This window comes from Hylaeus volcanicus, chromosome 2 (genome assembly GCF_026283585.1).
Source record: "Hylaeus volcanicus isolate JK05 chromosome 2, UHH_iyHylVolc1.0_haploid, whole genome shotgun sequence".
In the NCBI taxonomy this organism is placed as follows: Eukaryota; Metazoa; Arthropoda; class Insecta; order Hymenoptera; family Colletidae; genus Hylaeus; species Hylaeus volcanicus.
The window spans coordinates 10,161,490-10,180,343 of record NC_071977.1 but is presented as its reverse complement, the minus strand read 5'-3'; the positions used below and the strand labels follow the sequence as shown (position 1 = coordinate 10,180,343).

The 18,854-nt window shown below is 42.9% G+C and overlaps 1 protein-coding gene across 2 annotated transcripts in view; it reads right to left on the bottom strand.

The window, feature by feature from the left end:
* Nucleotides 1–18,854, bottom strand: part of LOC128884916 (MOXD1 homolog 2) — a 226,868-nt gene that overhangs the window by 8,238 nt on the left and 199,776 nt on the right. For both annotated transcript variants that reach the window (XM_054138599.1, XM_054138598.1), the window contains exons 4-8: nucleotides 14,517–14,711; nucleotides 6,435–6,521; nucleotides 5,201–5,374; nucleotides 1,350–1,814; nucleotides 803–996 (exon numbers count right to left, since the gene is read on the bottom strand). In XM_054138599.1, coding sequence (XP_053994574.1) covers nucleotides 803–996; nucleotides 1,350–1,814; nucleotides 5,201–5,374; nucleotides 6,435–6,521; nucleotides 14,517–14,711 — 1,115 coding nt within the window. The remainder of the gene's footprint in view (nucleotides 1–802; nucleotides 997–1,349; nucleotides 1,815–5,200; nucleotides 5,375–6,434; nucleotides 6,522–14,516; nucleotides 14,712–18,854) is intronic.

Genomic DNA, 18,854 nt, shown 5'->3' with positions numbered 1-18,854 from the left:
CTAAATGGCTTGAACCGAAGGTTCAGGGAGGAAACGTGTTAATTTACACAATTTCTTCGATAGACACAGAGAGTACGAATACTTATGGGACTGTCTGTACGTGGCTAGGACCATCCAATTTTGTCCAATTTTCGGAAATTGTTTATGCAAGGTGTACATTAGCAGCAGCGAGCGTACATCTCGGTGCACGACAATCCGCTAAGTGAACAAGTTTGTTCTACGCGAGTATCTCTTCCCGATGTCACGCAAAGACGACTATGATCCCTAGCCGGAGTTAACGACCCAACTAGGCAACGACCTGCCGATATTAATGGCACTAATAACAGTAATTTAGCTACGATATTCAATGTAGCGAAGAGTGTGTTTAGCTAAACAGGACGCTTGTTACATTAAAGTTCGTGACACGTCGCAGGAAGCGTCTTCGTGACACACGTAACATTACGTAATGCAATGAACGATGCGTCTGGCGCAATATAACCGGCGCTCGTTGAACTAACGACAGGTCGTGCGGTCGTGACGCACGGGCCATCGCCGTCCCTAATTGCCAATTTAAAGTAATCAGAGTAAAAGGAGCAAACGTCTGGTCACTTTGTATATGGAGACGCGCGGTGATCATTAGCGCGGTATCAGCGTACCCTGTAAATTAATATCAAACGATCCTTCGACTCGAATCAAAGCGAAACGGGACCAAACGGTGTCCTCGAAAGGCCTAGATTGTTTTGGAAACAGCGAACGCGATGCATCGGGCGAGAGAAAAATAAACGATAGGTAGAAACCCGTGGAAAAGTTCATGGATACTTACTGTTTCAGTTTTTGGATTCCTAGACTCTTCAGAACGGTCAGTAACGAGGGTAGAGAGTAACAGAGGGACAACTCGATGCGTGGATAGTAGAGAGTGGTCACCAAGCAGGTCTCGTCCCTCGTCGTTTGACCACCTAGCGTGATGCTTTTTCGGGACTCCGACGAGTATGTGCACTCTGCTATCAAATGATCCTCCTGGAATTAGAAAGAACACGTCTGTGATTTATAAATATTTTAGAAACCTACAAAGCGTTACTAAGTATTACTCTACTTGCGACACCTCTAACTTCCTGTGTTCTATTTATTTGACTTCATGTAATTTAAGGTTTCTCGACGAATAAAGTATTCTGAAAGAGTATCATCGATACCAAGAAAGCGATAAGTTTGGACCCGACGGGTCGAGAAATGTGTCGTTATAGTTCTTGGCTATTCTAATGGACGTGCACGGATGAATTCCTTGTCGCTCGGTCTCTCTAATTCGATCTTTGAATTAGCATGCCACGAAATGCAGTGGCTCGACGGGCACGAAGCCCCTGGCCGGCACTCACCGAATGGACCCTGACGGGCTTCTGCAGCTTCCGATACTCCTGATAGTTAGGATCGTAATTGGTGTCAGACGCAATGGGTGGCAGTTCCACTCTGGATCTTATCTGACGCAATCGGACCTTCCTCCCCAGTTGATGAGTATGCATGATGACGGCGAATATGTTGATGCCGCTGTCGGGGATGGTCTGTTTGGTGCAGTACGAGATGCAATGACCTTCGGAGATCACTTCGGGTTGGCCTGGCGGGATGATATGCCTCCAGTTCGGGTCGATGCCTATGCTGAGAATTCCGGCGTCGTGGGTACGCAGCCGGTCCGTATAGTGCAGACGCAACCCGGAGCTGTCGCTCGTGGACCCGGCACGCATCACGTCCATTTGCGGATTTGTGTAGTGAGTTTCCAGCATGAAGTAACGCGGCCCGCTGTGCGGGTCCAGCGCGTATCCAGCCTCTGGCGGATAATTGAAGCCCTGAGAAAAAAAAAGAGACACGGAAAGATTATAAGGGAGCTCGAAGACGGGGCAAGAAACGAGGCTAATGATCGAATCAAGAGCATCGGGTATACGAGCTTCCAGGGCGGCAGCTGGATGAGACCTTGTGCCAACTCACCGTGATGCAAATTAAAATTAATTACACGCAAGTTTTTCGACGATAGTACAAAAATTTGTTTCGTTTCGTTATTTATGGAATCTATATGTTCCTGATTAAACTTTCCACATTTGAACTTTTCACTAGAAAAAGTTCTCAATATTAATCAGATATTACTTCGGATACAATGAAGAAATTAATAGGATCTAAGATTGGTGAAAGAAATTTTAACATTATCTAGTTATCTCTGTAGATTTTTATCATTACTAATGTGGTATTAAAAAAGCTATTAATAATATATATTCGCTAATGCAACATAAACATTTCGAAACATGAATGATATAATTGATATTAATAGATTCGCTGTCTGAAAAGCGTTCAATAATTACAATTAATTACCTGATCCTTGAGTACTATATGCTTATCCAACAAATTAAATTTCCTGAAGAAAAAGTGCTGGCTAATCTCGAATCTTTCGTACGTTGCCCTAACTCGACCAATTAAGCTGCTCCGACAGTCAACGATCCCTAAGGCTAACACGTTAAATTGCTGCCGCCTACAATTCCGAGCGTGAGTCATATAATAGCGAAATGAAATTAGAGAAAATCGTCGTCGGCAAGGTTGGTTCGCGATGTGTATTACAATGATTATACTATCTTACGTTGGTCGTTTAAAATGCAATAATCAGACACCGCGTAATGGGGGGCGCGCATAAATCATATTCGGAATACAGTCGAGATTCGAATCAGTTACGCGAGTAATTACAGGAGAATAAATCACTGTCCTCGAATGTTAATCTGACGTCATCGTGGGACATGCGTAAGAGACACGTGAGCGCAGGGTGTATCACGGTAATTCTGGGTTTTGTGTAATGCATACCAATGCGTGGCGAGGGTACCACAAACTCGTTTCGTCGCGGTCGCATGGAAACATGAACGCCCTGCGAAGATGCGATTGATCGCAATGCAGGGTCGATGAATTCACGTAAGACACGATTTAGTTGTATCGATCGAAAATGTTGGCAAATATTGTAAATGAGAACCGAAGCTTTGAGTCTCAAAAGTATTAACATCTTTAAATAGAAATATTTACATTGATTGATGTTTAAATCTTTATATCTTGTCTTATAGTACAATTAAAATACTACACTATATTCTAAAACTTCTTTCGTTCTATGCTTTCACTCATTAATAATTTTAAATAAATTATATATAAATTCCTTACGTGATCATGGTTACATTGGATGTACTTATAACTGAATGCTAATCGATATATTGCATGTAATTATAATAAATGTAATTATAATATTTCCAGGTACCGTATATAGCTCAAAGGTAAAAGTCGAAACATTTGAACAAAATTAACGATTTAATAGCCCGTGCAAAAATATTTCTACCCGGCTGGATAGAAAATATGCGGAAAAATGTCATTTTCCGCGTGGCGAGTTTGATTAAAACCGACACGATTGGGCTGCTTTCTCGAAACGTTCATCCCATGCGAGAATTCCATTCGCAACGATTACGCTTTCAGTTGACTCGATAAAGTTTCATTAATCTATTTATGTACACCGAAATGAATTCGATTTACGATTCTACGATTTACTCGTACACCATTGTTTCTTTCAATTTACCCTACTCGTTAAATAAAGTCAAAAAGCCATATGAAAATGACAAGAGTGCAATTTAAGAATTATATTCCAGAGTTGCAAGACATTTACATTTTTATATTTTAATATATCCATTTGAATAAATTTGAAATTACGCTTTGAAATATTCAGTTGACGGAAAATATTATTTTATGTCTTTTGACCCAGTAACGAAAAATGGTATGCTCCGCTGGGTCTGCGCAAACCCGATATTCGTTCGATTTGCTGCACAAAGGTCGGAAATCCCAAAAAGCTGTCGAAAGTGTTTTTTTCAATTCCATACTCCGATTTCCAAAATTGTGTTAAATGATTAATAAGAGTCCTCTCTACCGTATCAGTCAACTTTGATACTTAATCTGAACCGTGATTTTTATTAACGATTACTGTGTTCGATGAATACTTATTTTGCACCGTGATTGTTTTTAATATTTAATCGAAGAGTAAATGTTATTATATGCATTGTAAATATTCAATTACTTCGTAGATATACATATTTAATGCATTTTAAAGTTTCAGATTATTATACCAATGTTTTTCGAGAAAGTAATTTGAGATATTTTTCTATATTTTAGTATTCATTGATTGGAACAATTAAAACTTAATGTCTCCGATATAATTAAACATTTGTGAGACATACAGTGTCATTCAGTGTTCTATTAAATATTAATAACAATTACTTCTTCCTCTCGAGTCCAGATCCAACAAGAGGAAACGGGACTGACTCAGTAAGTCCAGTTTTTGATGGTCGCGTCGCGTCGCGATCTCAATTCACCCTCTTAGTTCAAATAATTACTTGGCAGAGTCAGACTCAGACTTTGGAAATCAAAGGGACTTTGTTTTCTTTGATTTCCACGGTTTCGTACTTAGTATTAAGCTCGTCGACTCTATGTACAGTATGCATCTATGTATGCATACTCTATGTAGAGGGAGATCGAAGGAACTTTGATTCCTTCTATCTCCGGGTCTCTAGTCGCAGCAACCTCCACGTGCTGAGACCTGGTAATCGGTATTATTCGTGACGAACAAGCCTTCGTCGCGAGTAATATCGAGCTAATGGCTGCGAACTTGTAAAGTGTACAGTGTAAAGTGTAAAGTGAGATTAGATTTAGATTGGCAGGGACAGCATGCTGCTTGTGTTCGATAGTCTATGAGCTTTATGCACAAAAAGTATGCATCCCAACCAAAATCTCCTAACACGGGAAATCGTTAAGTATGGTGCAGCAGGTTGCGATTCGCGACCAGTTAGTCGTGTGCGCGAAGTCTGTAAATTTTTTAATCTACAGTGAATACTGCCTATTAATTTTCAAGAATTATATTAAACTCAAACAAGTTTCCAATTTATCCAAGACAGATAGAAGTAGATCATCCATGGTTACTTAATTAAAAAACATTGAAAATAATATTAATTCTATTTTCCCCAGCCAACCATTCAATATTTTAACGCGAACGTAGAATATCCTGCTTATCCGGAAAGTCGTCCGGTATGTACAGAAGTAAATTAGAAATATCAAGATTAGCATTTTGAGCAGCTTTTTGGAATTCCTGAGCGCCGCGCGTCGAGTACGCTCGGGTCTGACATTTATTTAATTCTTCATTTACATTTAAATGTGTCACGTAGCATACCTCAGAGCCCAGACTCCAGATGGCGGCGATTGTGTTGCACTGAGAAGACGACTGATTGAAAACGCTGTCGTGCGAATTCACGGCGGATTCCAATTTCGCCTGATCGCCGCGACACTCGTACAGCGTCATGTGATGCAGGTACGGCTGATTTCCGGGTTGTATCACCGGCTCGTACTGGAAAAAAGGAACAAACACACGCACGGGTTACACTCAACGGCCGTCAAACAAGAAAAGAACCGTACGCGCAATCTCATCCGGCTTGTAAGAACTTAATTCATACATTCACGGGCTCGCGTATCGCTCGACGTATCAGAGATCCTTTAACGAATCGACGGGTCTCGTTGAGTTCGTTTGTATCGGCGCGGGAATCGTAGACAAGCAATTTTAAACGCTTGTTTCGATTAACCGTCACCGATAAAGGATACATTTCAAATAGAGAACTTATCGAAATCTACGAGCTAATCGCCTTTCCTCGCGTAACCGTCAGAAGAAAGCGCAAAGCAATCGAGTCACGTAACATAGTCACGTTCGATCGAGTTCGAGATGTTGTTGGTTCGATAGTAGATAGAAACCAACCTGTATCGAATCTGCAGTCGGTCTCCACGTTCAGAGAGTTATTCCGACTTTATCATCCACGATCGTGAATCACAGTGGACGGAAAGCATCGTTTTGCATGCTAATTTTTCCATCCATCGTTCGGTAACGAAGTTACGTGTCGATTAACGTCGATTGTAGTATACTTTTAAGTTATTGATCGGTGAAAACATTAATACGGGTGATTATCTATAATTCGATCAAACAGATTGAATTAAGCTTGGAGAGATTTCGTGTTAGTAGATGTTGCTGACAGAACACGAGACGATCGATCGATATGCAATCGATTTCGCAAGTTCGTCGACTGAGAAAAATAAAAATGGTCCAAGACTCGCATCTGGGGAAATCAGGAAGAAATAGTTTAGATGCTGTTTTGAAGCGCCTTTCGCATCCTCCGCCTTGGAAATCTTGTAGCGAAGCTACCAGATGTTAAGAACAGAGGGCTCCAAGAAACGATTGTTCTAATCAGCTTGAAGGAACTCGTCAGTATTTCCACTCGAAGTTCATACAACTCTGCTGCTCCCATGCTGACGGGAATCTGTACCCACGTTCCCGGTTTAATCAAGTTTGGATGGTTCGGATGCGTAAAGCGCGGCACGAAGGGTGGCGAATAAGTAGGTTACAGCTGGGGGAAACTTACCTTCACGACGTGGTGTTTCTTATCGATGCTTGGTATCCTAACAATGCGGCGCCAAACCAGCCAGTCTTTTTCCTGGGGCAATTGGACCTGCAAAGTAATTCAGAGACGATTTGTTAAACGAGTGTAATTCCTCCGAGGAACGATTGGTATGCGCTCGGAAAAGAATTGGTTCGAACGTTTGGCACGAGTTTCGCGTGTTGAAACAAATTATTCAAAGCTAGGGAATATGTTCGTGCGAGCGTGTGCACATGGTTCAGGTCGTTGCGAGTTACGTTAATCATTGTTGGTGCTCTGAGTTTATGCTGAATTCCAAATTAGCGCGTTAGCTGGGATTATTGCTCGTACCTACACAGACCCACGTGTCTTGGCATGCCGGCTTATGAGCAACGATTGGAGACAGTTTCCAATAGTTTGCGATAACGGAGACGTTCATTGCACAAATCAATTAACTCCATGAAACAAAAAGTTGAAAAATGCGATCAAAAGGGCCTCTTTAATTGATACAAGTTGAATTATTTATACGTTTACGCATGGTAAGTTAACAACTTAAACTCTCGCGACTATTCAAAAACTGACTGTTGGATATCAACTCTACATTTTCCATATACGCAACGCTCACTCCGCCCTCATGGTTACGAAGAGGGGTGACTACCAATCCCTCCACGCATCGAAACGAAGGGATGAAACGGATCAGAATCGGACGAGGGCGGGTGTATACTGTTGCCCGTACACGCGCGAGGAATTTCGTTAATGCTTTCTCAAAACTTCTCGAATGTTAACGCTTTGTACAACCCTCCCCTCCCGCAGTACGGCTGGAAACTCATCCGACGATGCACGAAAACGGCTGGAACGGTGGATCTGTCTATACCCGTTAATGGAGTAACGTGGTATTTAGCGAAGTACACGCTTGCCATCACTGGAACGCCAGACTCCAAACTGTTTTTCTAATTGCAACTGTCTTCGGCCGAGTTCCCCCGCATTTGGACATTTCGCGTGACGAAGTTAATCCGCGCAACGATTTTCGAGGCGGAGAACGAAACGCGGCGGAACTACTGGTGTTTTTGAAAATTGTATGGCCACAGACTAGTTTCGAACTTCCATTTCTATCTCCAGTGCTCGTTCGAACTGAAATTGACGCAATTAGGTGCATTATTATTAGTCCGCGGTGTTAGAGCTTTCAGCTGTGCAATTCTAGCTCTCTTCGGTGGAAATTAATAGCAATACTTCTTAAAGAATAATTCAATCATTTATAAATATTGAAAAAATCCTGTCCACAGCTAGATGTCATTTATTTCACCTTAGGACTCTTTAGGTTATCTTCACAATCTTTCAATGTTGTGTAATCTCCAAATATTAAAAGTCTTCCTCGTGTTTAATAATAATTTTTGCATAATAATTTAATCATTCCAATTGTAACATTTTTCTTAGAAAACAACCCTTCCTACGAACACTCCCTACAACTTCAGGCACTACAAAACGTCCATTGTATTTTAACAATACTTTACCCGATCGTTTAAAGTAGTTTAAACTGATGGACGGATCAATTTAAAAATCCTTTTAAGAAACTAGCACGCAAGGTGACGTTACGGTCTCGCAACTTTTCAATTCCCAGCGCCTTGTAGCGTAGTCGCGTGCCAAATAAGAAGTTGAACGAGGCAAATGTAAATAAATGATGGATAACAGGACGTTTGAGACGTTGCTCGACAACGTCGAAGAGCAAATTCCCAAAGCAACATTATACACTTCGTCCCGGATGCGCAGCATGCATAGCATCACAACAGCATCGTACGCAACTCATTTCATTATGCATGATCGTATTCCAAGTTTTCCGACACGTCTAATAGAATAAGAACTACAGTACACCGGAGTCAGCCGTGCAAGTTGCTCATCGCGTGATGCTGCTTTCATTTATTTCTTGTGCCGTTTCTCAACCACGTGGTAAGAGCTTTAGAGTTACTCTATCATCGCGAGTTAACTCATTCTTCCCTGGCTGCTCGTAGACTCGATCAATCCTACTGAATACTAAATTCTCTGGTACAACATATTGCTGCGTTGTTGGTTGAAAAATGCGTTTGCTTTTTTCATAGATTGTTTCTTTTTTTTAATATTTCACGCAAATTTTGGAACAGTAAAGAGGATATTGAAACATTTAATCTACACCTTCGATAACGATCTTTATTTTGACGTTGAAGATATCCGCGAGAATACAAAAAGAATGCCAAGAAAGTAATAGAAGGAGAGAAAAGAAAGACGGGTAAGGAAGGTTGGTTCGGGTTGCAGAGCCGCGGGGTTTATGCGCGACTGGAGCGTCTCGAGAAAATTGCAATTCTTTTTTCGCAGCTATATACCTCGGCTGCCCTAAGCTCTCCGCTGCGCCGCCGGATTCTCCCACGCGCTTCTGCGAAATTATCGATGTCAAGATTACCGAGAAGGACGACTGCGTTTATTGTTTTGCGGTCGAATATGCTGAACGCCCACGGGCGAAGAGGAGATTTCGGCTTGCTAGCCGTGTTTACGATTCCTCCTCCACGGGCTTCTGAGCCCGTGAGCCCATATTGAAGCGACTTCCCTCACGCGACCAGTATTTTTCGTAAATTTTCATTCATTTATTCATTCATCTAACAGGGAAAATCGCTTTGATACAATGTAAACAAAAGAAAACTAAAGAAAAAGATGAATACGAATGAATAAATTAAAGGGCTCTAATATGAAATCCAAAACGTCGCCAAAGGAATAAAAATAATTTTCATTCTCCTCTGTTTCCACTACCAAGTGAAACAAACTCCCCACAGAAACAAGTTTTGATTCATCAATGAATAAGAAAAACTTCCGCGTTTATGATCTGGTTACACTCCGAAGTAAAACAAATTATTCATCTCGCATTTCAAAGACGTTCACGCGGCATTCGGGCGCATATCGACATAATTTAGTCGTTATAACGCGCGCTAACGAAGTGGATATTTAAAATTCAAACGATCGGAGGAAGAAAGAGCGTCGAGGATTTCGTCGTCGTGAATTTAGCGCGAACAAACGTTGTCATGCGAGCGATTCATGGCGCGTCTCACCCTTGGCCGCTTTTTCCCTGCCGCGTCTCGTTTCTTGGAATGAGAGGAGACGATAATTATCCTCCGGGTATGCCACGTTTCGCGTGCAATGCGTTCAAATGGCAGGCTTCTTTTGAACCAGGGGCCACATAAAAACGCGTTTTATGCTGCTCGACTGGCTGACTCGCGTAGGCACTTCATATTTCGCTCTTTCCTGTTTCCCAGCACGGCGCCAACTTTTTACCCGCTCCTTCGCTCGCATAAATAGCTAATAACGCGTCGCGATCCCTTTCATACGCGAATTCTAGTCTACTCGAAGGAAGTTGAAGAAGACTCGGGTATCGAACTGGGTAAAAAAAGAACTGCCGAGAGAGATCTAGTTTCGCTCGTGACGCGAATGACGTACGTGTTGTATTTCTGTTCCGTCGAGTGCATTCGAGATTATAGGGGCCGCGCGAATGCGTTGTATGTTCGTATCTGAAAGAAGTAGGCCAGCACGCATTACGGTTATAACTTTATCGATTCTTTAAAATAAGACAGGGGTCTAGCATCGAAGGGAATGTTTGACAGAGAGAGAAGTGCGAGTGGAAGAGGATAATTTCATTAATTCTAACCGAGAAATACCATTCCCAATTTTCCACGATTACATTTAATGAAGATTATTTCTTGACACTGTGTATTTGTGGCGAAATTGTGCGAGCTGATCTGATTTGATGAAATAAATGACTGGAAATGTAATTATAAAGTGGACAGCTAAAATAAAAACTCATGCTGCTGCAGGATGTCCGCAACGAGGACTGGAAATATTTAATGTGCATCGAGACAAGAAAGTTTTATATAATATACTAAAATCCATATGGAAATAGAAATAAAAATAGGGATAAAAATACAGAATTCTTAGTCTATACAATTTATGCAATATACTAAAAGCCAAGATTCATCCTTCTGTAACTCGAAATACAGTCAACAAAGATGGCTCACATGGCTGAGAAATGGGAATATCCGAAAGCCATAAGGGCGGACCGCAAATACGAAATCCTGGGATACGCCGCAGGCGGATTCGACTCTCGTCGTCGAAGTTTCGCTTTCGATTCGTCGCGAGAATGGCCTGCGAGGAAAAAAGTATCATCGGCTGGAAAAGGGAGCCGAGTGAATGCAAACCCGTTCTAACAAGCTGGCGTCTCTTTGTGGCCGCAGACATTCATATTCATCGCGGCGCGATACAAAAGTTATTCGACCGCCGCGGAACTTTCTCGCGTACGTAGTTAACGAAGAACAAGTAGCATTCGGCCAAGAAAGAAGTAAGAGCTGGGAAGTCACCGCTAAGATAAGCGTCGCGGCGGCAACTTTACCGTCGTCGACGTCTGTCCGCCCCTCACCAGACAGGGACGCCCGCTGCTTCGCGTCGCTCGCGACAATTAAAACCACGACGCTTGACGCGAGCGTCGTGAAACTTTCCGCGACGCCTTGAACGCGTGTCCCGTAATCGACCGTGGACAGACTTAAGAAGTTTCGGACGCGTTATCGAGGAACCGGCGTCTCGACGAGTTGCGAGAAAAAGCTTGGGAAAATAAACCAAAAAAAGGATAAAAAGCTAAATGCGCGGGTAGTTTGTACGAGCATAATTGTGAGTAATAGATGAGTAGTATTCTACTAATTATGACCTAGAACAGGACTACACAACATGAATGTTATTACGAGTCGTTACTGCGTTGTGGAAGAATGAAATTTATGCGGTGGGTACAGTGGGAAATGTTGCAAGGCTCTCTTCGTTTATTCAATGACAATTTCGGTAAGCTAGAGGTTTGTATACGTTTCATTCTTGTAATATTTCTGTTGGAATATTTACTGTAATTCAACCTTTCATTTTACTGCAAAAATAAATGGATTGAGAATATATGTACAATGTATGTTACTGTCATTTCAGTAATAAAGTCAAAACTTTTAATTAATAAACTCTAACACACTAAAAAAATGTCTACTTCAAATACCAAAGGACAGAGCTGATCGACGTTGCGAAGCTCTCTTCTCGTGCCGAAGCCTTGAACTCTGCACAGGGATTGGCTCACAGAGGACGTTTCTAAAAATGTACACGTCCTCGAAATCCGAATGAACTTATTACTCGGTCAACTACGAAAAATTTCACGAAGGTGGGGCATCGTGGCAAAGGGGGAAACAGACGCGGAATCGTTTCATTTGCCGGGCGAACGGATAATTTCTTTCCAGTTCGTAGAAGCGGTAATTTGTTACAGTGTGATGAGCACCGAACCGCCCCCCGCCCGATTCCATTCGATATAAATTGTAAACAGAGCTGATGAAATTAACGTCGTTCGGTTTCAACGCTACCGCGCCCACCCCGCAATTCCAATTTATTATTTCGCCCCCCTGGTTTCCTGATAATGCCCCCTTTCCGCTCGTCGTCGCTTCCATTACACGACACGCGTCGCTTGATTGAATTATTCAAAAATATCGGAAGCACCAATTTATCGGAGGAATGAAATACACTCGTATGTATATATATATACTATATATTTATACGCATATTCCATGACGTACGTCGACTGCGGAGAATTTCACGAGCCGCGAATAAAGCATGCCTTTGAAATGCACGGTTTTTACGGGATCGCGTACTGAAACGCGGAAGACTCTCGAACGGAAGTCGTCCGTATAGTTCCGATTTTTCCCATCGACGTGAGCGCATTTATACGCGCGCAGGCTCCTTATTTCAGTATTTACGAAATGCTCCGCGATTTCACGACTCTCATTCACGAACGACTCGTCGAAGCTTTTTCTTACAGCGCCCAGTGGAAAATATTGCCAACCAGAAGTCGAGTATACCCACTCCCGTCTCTCTTTTTTGCTGTTCGCGAAATGATCGATCCTTTTCTACGGTACGAATCGCGTAAATCCGCTGCAAATCACCCCTTCCCCTCCTCTGTCCCACTGCACGGCCGATATAAACTATAAGCAAGCCCGGCAGTCCGCGGAATTAGCATTGTCCGATCCCAGCGATAGCGTCGACCCATAATCTATGACCCGGCGACGCTAATGAACGAATAGTTTTTGCCGGATGTGACCCGGTTAAGATTTATGCCGTCATAAATTCGGCGCACAATGCTACCGCGGCTTGCATCCGATAAAAATCCACTAGCGCCCGGCCTGAACGTTAAACGCGTTCGAACATTCATCTCGCGTGCGAACAGAGTTCCATGCCTGACTTTGCACATCGGGGCAAAATTTCCCAACACTGGACAAAATGTTTAATTGTAGAATAATTCAAAGACCTTGCCACATTGACTCTAGGATGACATCTGGGGGTCACTTGACTTAATCACTGTGGAACCTAGGCTTTATCAGAATTAAAATATTAAAATTAAAATATGTTGTAGTCTATGAGACGCCAATGGAGATTTGAGTCATCATTATAAACAAGTTATTATAATTATGACTTGCTATATAAAGACCCAGCTACATAGAAAGACTGAAATGTTATTCTGGGAGACACGCCAAAGAGGGGTACTAATTTGAATTTTATTTTTACGCCACGATATTTCTATACGTTTGTTCATAAAGCGCCCATTCATGAACCTACCATCGCATCGTAAGCTTTTACCTATTGTTCAATTATCCGAGGAAACTCGGGAAACCAGGAACAGAGGCCTCGAAAGTTTTCGCGGAAATTTCACTATGAAAACTTTAAGAATAGTTGCAAACTCCTTATTTCGACAGACATTATTATAAGTACTTCACGTTCCCCTTGTGGGAGAATGAAAAATAGCTTCTCCTCGGCGATCATGCTCCACCTCAAAGCGTCGAAGTTATCCCTATAGGCGAACATTATTCAGGAAATAAAAACATTACGTTTTCATTATTAAGCTACGTTCTCGTCCAGAAGTGGATAATAAAAAAAGGCAACCTGTTCCCGTGGCAAAGTCTTCAGTTAATTATGTTCACAAGAAACGGAAGCGTGACTGAAACGACTAGAGTATCGGGACCGGAGCAACAAAACTCCAGGCTCCTTCGAAGGGACGAATAATGGCCCCCTTTACGCGAACAGATTGCGGACAGAACTCGACCAGAAACGGGCCAACGAAATTAGCGGCCATGTGGCGAGATTGCGTTAGGGACGTCCGGGACTCGGGATAAAAGCAATGGAAGCTCTCTGATTCTACTAGGCGTTCTTTGTGCGAATAGGATATCTTCCGTTTGGTCCTTTTTGGCACCAGTCATTGCGAGATGGGATCGTTGGAATTCATGTCGCGCGATACATGGTGTACCCTGACGCCCGGACTCCACGACAGGGGTGGTATCGAGTCATGGATAGAAAGTTCGTTTATCACGTTGACTGCCAAGATACCATAAAACTTTCCTCGAGCACCCCTCTGAATTTCCTCATTATTTATACCTTTAGCCTAATACGATATCGCGTCCATTATTCATACCGATAGGAGATTCGGAGAAGGGGATTCTTGGATAGTGGAACATCCTTTTCCAAAGAACCACGAACTCGAGAGTACCAGACGTGACAACAAACATAAACTTTCCTAGGCCAGTAGCGGCCACTTCGAGCCCCAAGTGCCAAGGAACGCGTCCACGTCGAAAAGTGCCCGTGCAGGTAAACATTCCCCCCACGTCGCGTTGTGTACACGAAGATATCCAGCTCGTTTCTCGCCAATCCTCCTCTCCGCGAACCGTTAATTTTCCTAACACCCAAAATCCCGTAAGCATACCTATCCATTACATTATTACCACCAACGCCGGGCTCTATCATTATGCATACGTAAGACGGCGCTGCGTCGCGTTGTATCCTTCTTCCACGCGGTATAATCATATTATGGGATATATTCGCCACGCAATGGCTCGTATTACACCATAATTTTCCGCCCACGCGATCCCCGCCAGCTTCGCGCATCATCGGCCGTCGAACGGGGTACGGCCCAGCCGCCGAGGTTCGTTGCATAAGAATAAAACACAGCGTGGCGGTAATTGATCGTCTGGGAGCCGCGAGGGGACGTGGATAAATGACTCCGATACCGACCTGCTGGTTCAATATGTCCCACGTTTTAAGCGACTGCTCGGCTTCTTGGTTGCGCGGGCTTTGCTTCGGCTGCGCGTCCCTTTGCACTAGATATAAGGGTCTGGATCCTCGAACAGATCCTTGCTCCGGTAACCCACCCGCGGCGGACACTGGCTCCTTCTCGTGATACTGCCAGACCACTTGCATCGTGTCGTTCTGAAAAAACACAGAGAGAAAAATTAGATCAAACGTGGACAACTGACTGAAGGTGAGGGCAAGGGTGAAGATCACTGTCAACGTCACAGCAAGAAAATATAAGCAGGGGATCGAATTAAAATGTAAATACCAATTTTTCAAGAAATTTATTTTCCTTGGCATGACTGTTGATTTTTTAACATTAAACCTACCACGGCCGATCAAATGACAGTTTTGAAATTTTTGTATGCAACTCTTATAGATTGTACTATGAATGAATTATATACAATTTTTTCGTACATTATTCAATTCAGTTCTACGTAAAATATTTTTGTCTAGGAAGCAGTCCTCTGGTCTAGCCTCTACTAGCAATCGTAGAGAACGTCTACCACTGTCGATAGCACAGTGTAATTAACATCAGTGTCAAACGATAATATCGGTAACATTCCCACCCTAGATTCATGAACTACCCCATCCACGACGTCTTTGGCCACAGTTGGTGAAAAGTGCCCACACGGGCAGTTGGTTGGCCATGCCTCGGGTGGAAGCTGAATCGTGGTCGAGTCGAGTCGAGGCAGCGAATACTTCACTTTTGTTATCGAAAAATATCGATAAGGACGGCTTACGGAGGCACAAAGCCCCGCCTTTTATGCCCGGCTTGCTATAAGACTCGAAGCCTTCGGGTATGGGGTCGCCCCCGAGCTCTCCTCTTTCGCGTTGAAATTCCGCCAGGAATATTCTCGACTCGAAGGACGGAGCACTCGACCGAGAATTTTTAATTTAACCCTTTTACTTTCGCAATATCCCTCACCGTCGTCGACGAGTCGCATATTCCAGTGTTTCGACCCGCACGGCGAAAAGGGGGAAAAGCGTTCCCATGTATATCGCGTTAACCCGTGTCCCGTTATCGATGACTCCTGCTTTCAGACTAAGCCCCCCAAACCTCTATCCCTTTCACCTTCGTTTCTGGCCGCGCAACTAAAACGGAATCGGCGTAAGTTGATTAGCGAGGGCGCCGTAATAGAGTGGCGAATAACACGGAATCGAATAAATCGCATTCGAAGGGCCGCGTCGGCACGCTTGCCCGGAGTAATATTTCCCCGGTGGTCGTTCGCGTGGAATTTATCGCGATCGAATTATATTGGCTAGGTTTGAAATTAGATAGGCGCCCAGGCTGAATCTATCCTTTCCTCGCCAGCCTTGAAAGTCAACACCTCCTCCATGATCGACATCATACGATCCCCTGTTATCGAGCTGAAATTAATTAATCGCGATCCGATTGCTGGCAGTGCTCAAACACGACACGCGAAAAGATCAATCGTGCTAATGGCTGAGATATAAAGAACTCTTGTTTCTTAAGATCGGGACGAAAATAAGTTATTCATTTTAAGAAAGTAAATAGATGGTAACATTCATAGTCCTTAACACGTTGACTGCTAGACTTGCTCTTGAAAATTTCTACCGTGATTAAATTTTATTCACGGACTATCGGAAACTGCATAATCAAACATTTATTGTACTATTTATTTTTGTAATTTCAACGAAATTCAAGTATTTCATTCAAATTTATTTTCTTTGATACTCAACTTTCAGTACCTATTAATATTTTTAGTTCAATGAAAATCCCTGTCACCCATACATGGGTTTTATCATAATATAATTAAACACTAGCACCCAGAATAAATAAATAAAAATATAAAACAGCAAATGAAAAAGTTGTAATTTCAAAATGAAATTAGGTAGGATCGATTCCTTGTTCGAAATGAAGCCGAAAAGTCCTTTACCGCTTTGCTATTCGATGCTTCTTTATCGAGATACGAGCGTTTAAAGTTTACCGCCGCGACTCCGACTCTTGGTATCCCAGTCATGGATGCGTTCGCGCGTTCAAGCGGCACGAGACTATGCGCGCGCGAGCGCATGAAGCACGAGACTACGCACTCGCGAGCGCATGGGTCGCGAAACTATGCGTTCGCGCGTACAAACTTCAGCTGCTCCTATCTCGGGAACCAAGCGTCGGATTCCAAAACGGAAAAGAACTTTTCGATTCGTGTTAACACGGGGAATTGATTTACAAAATTAGTTCCACATTTTTGCTAGCAATCAGTGGTGATTCACTTCTATATGATGCAATTTGTATCTATAAAAAGTCCAATGAATAATATATCCCACGAAAATCTTCCACGAACATGAACATTGATTCTCTCAAGCTACTTTGTACACACAAGCTGACACAGGTTACTCGTGCGAAAACCAAAACAAAACGACGTGAAACAGGATGTTATGGACCGTACAGCAACACGTTTCGTAAATCAAACTATTCGACAGCCACAAATCGTTCGATTTCAAGAGCGGTAGACTGGATTCATTTACGATTCGCCTCTCCAGAAGCGGAATGACGTTATCCTGGGTGATACGTGTATTTATCTGGTTCCTGGCGTGGCGCCAAGCACAAAATAGTGTACGCTTGGTTTTGTACGACGCGGCTGGGAAATTAGCGCACGCCCTGTGCGCGCAGATTTCACGATGAAATCGCGTATGAAATCTGCGCGCACTCGTACGAAACTCCGGTTGCGTGTAATGCCAACTTCGAGTGCTGTAAAGTGCGCAACGTTTCAATCGTTTCAGTGGCGTTTGTACTGCCCCGCTGATGCTATGCTTCATACACCGCTCAAAATAATTAAAGGATTTGCTGCCTGGAGGATGAATCAAACATTACAAACGCGAGGCTAATGAGAATAGTTTATCCCGCACTAAAACTGGGCAGTCTAGAGTTTTGCCGGTACAGAGCTCCCACGCAAGAGGTTTCCATAGTGTGGTAGATGAAATTAATTTTGAAAGAGAGATTCGAATGCAGGTGGTTCGTCAAGTTTCTATCTATTTTGGTGGAGTAATTAATATTTGTTCGGATTCAACGAAATGAAACAATAAACGCAGAAGCGTGTATCAAATTTTAAATTGTTTATTTCGGTTATGGGATCAATAACGTCCTGTTTTTCTTCGCATAATTCAATTAAAAAAATTTCAGCCAGGTGTCGACTACGGAAAAGATTTTTCGAAATAATTTTCACTAGTGAATTTAGTTTCACTTGGCCAAAAATAGAAATGGAACGAAATCAGTGCGAATACATTCTACGTGTAACCATGTTCCCAAAGTTACTAGCTTTGTAAAAATGATTTGCATGCTCTGCTGTTTCATTTCGTACAGAATGTACAACATTTGGAACGTTTGTTCGAGCACGCAATCTTCCAATTATTTTGAACGGTACAAGCCCTTCGCCCACGCCTATCGTCCCCCATTCCGATGTTCCTTCGAAAGAAAACAAGTTGGTCTCCCAAGATATACTTAGGAACCAGCATCTCGCTGCAAAATAGCTGAACCCACCCTTTGGTCGCATTTAATACATGTTCCGACGAAACGTGTTCGGTTTATTCACGTGGCGCAGCCCCAATGTTCCCACGTGAAGCACGAGCGAGCAATCAATCCGGAGCATTTTCATCTCCGAAAGTTTTACGTAGAGGCATGCCTCAGGGATCAATTCTGCATTGTGTGTACCGATAATCTGTGTCTGTCGTGCGCCCGCACAGGCTGCACCCTCGAAAAGAAGGGACACGGCGAGAGGGTGGCCTGCCGTCCCGTACAATACCAGCAATGGTATTCCTATCCACTGGTCGTGGTCGACCTCGAAACATGGATATCGATCCGCGTTATGTGCCAAACGTGCGGGGTCCTCGGCTACTCACAATTTCGAACAATCACACTTGATTGGAGCATTGGCCAGATGCAGTCTCGTCAATGTTTCATTGGGCCGGGGGAGCCCTTATCAAGTAGTCCTAAACTAATTACAATGATGAGATTTGTCGCGTCGATCCTCTCTGTCCATCAATCTTTTATTAACAGATTCTTTCTACTCGTTTTGGGGGAGAGGTTGATTACCCTTTTCAGATGTTGTCGTTAATACGCGTTGTTCTTTTTTAAATTAATCATGCACGTATGTTTGACGCGCTGACTGCCAGGTTGAAACTCGTGAAAATTTCTATACAGTTAAAATGTTCTTTCTAGACTATTGAAGATCAGATAGTTTGACATTTGTCGTAGTATTTAATTTGTTAAACTCGCCAAATTCACAAATCCTATCAAAATTTATTTTCGTTATTGTCTCACTT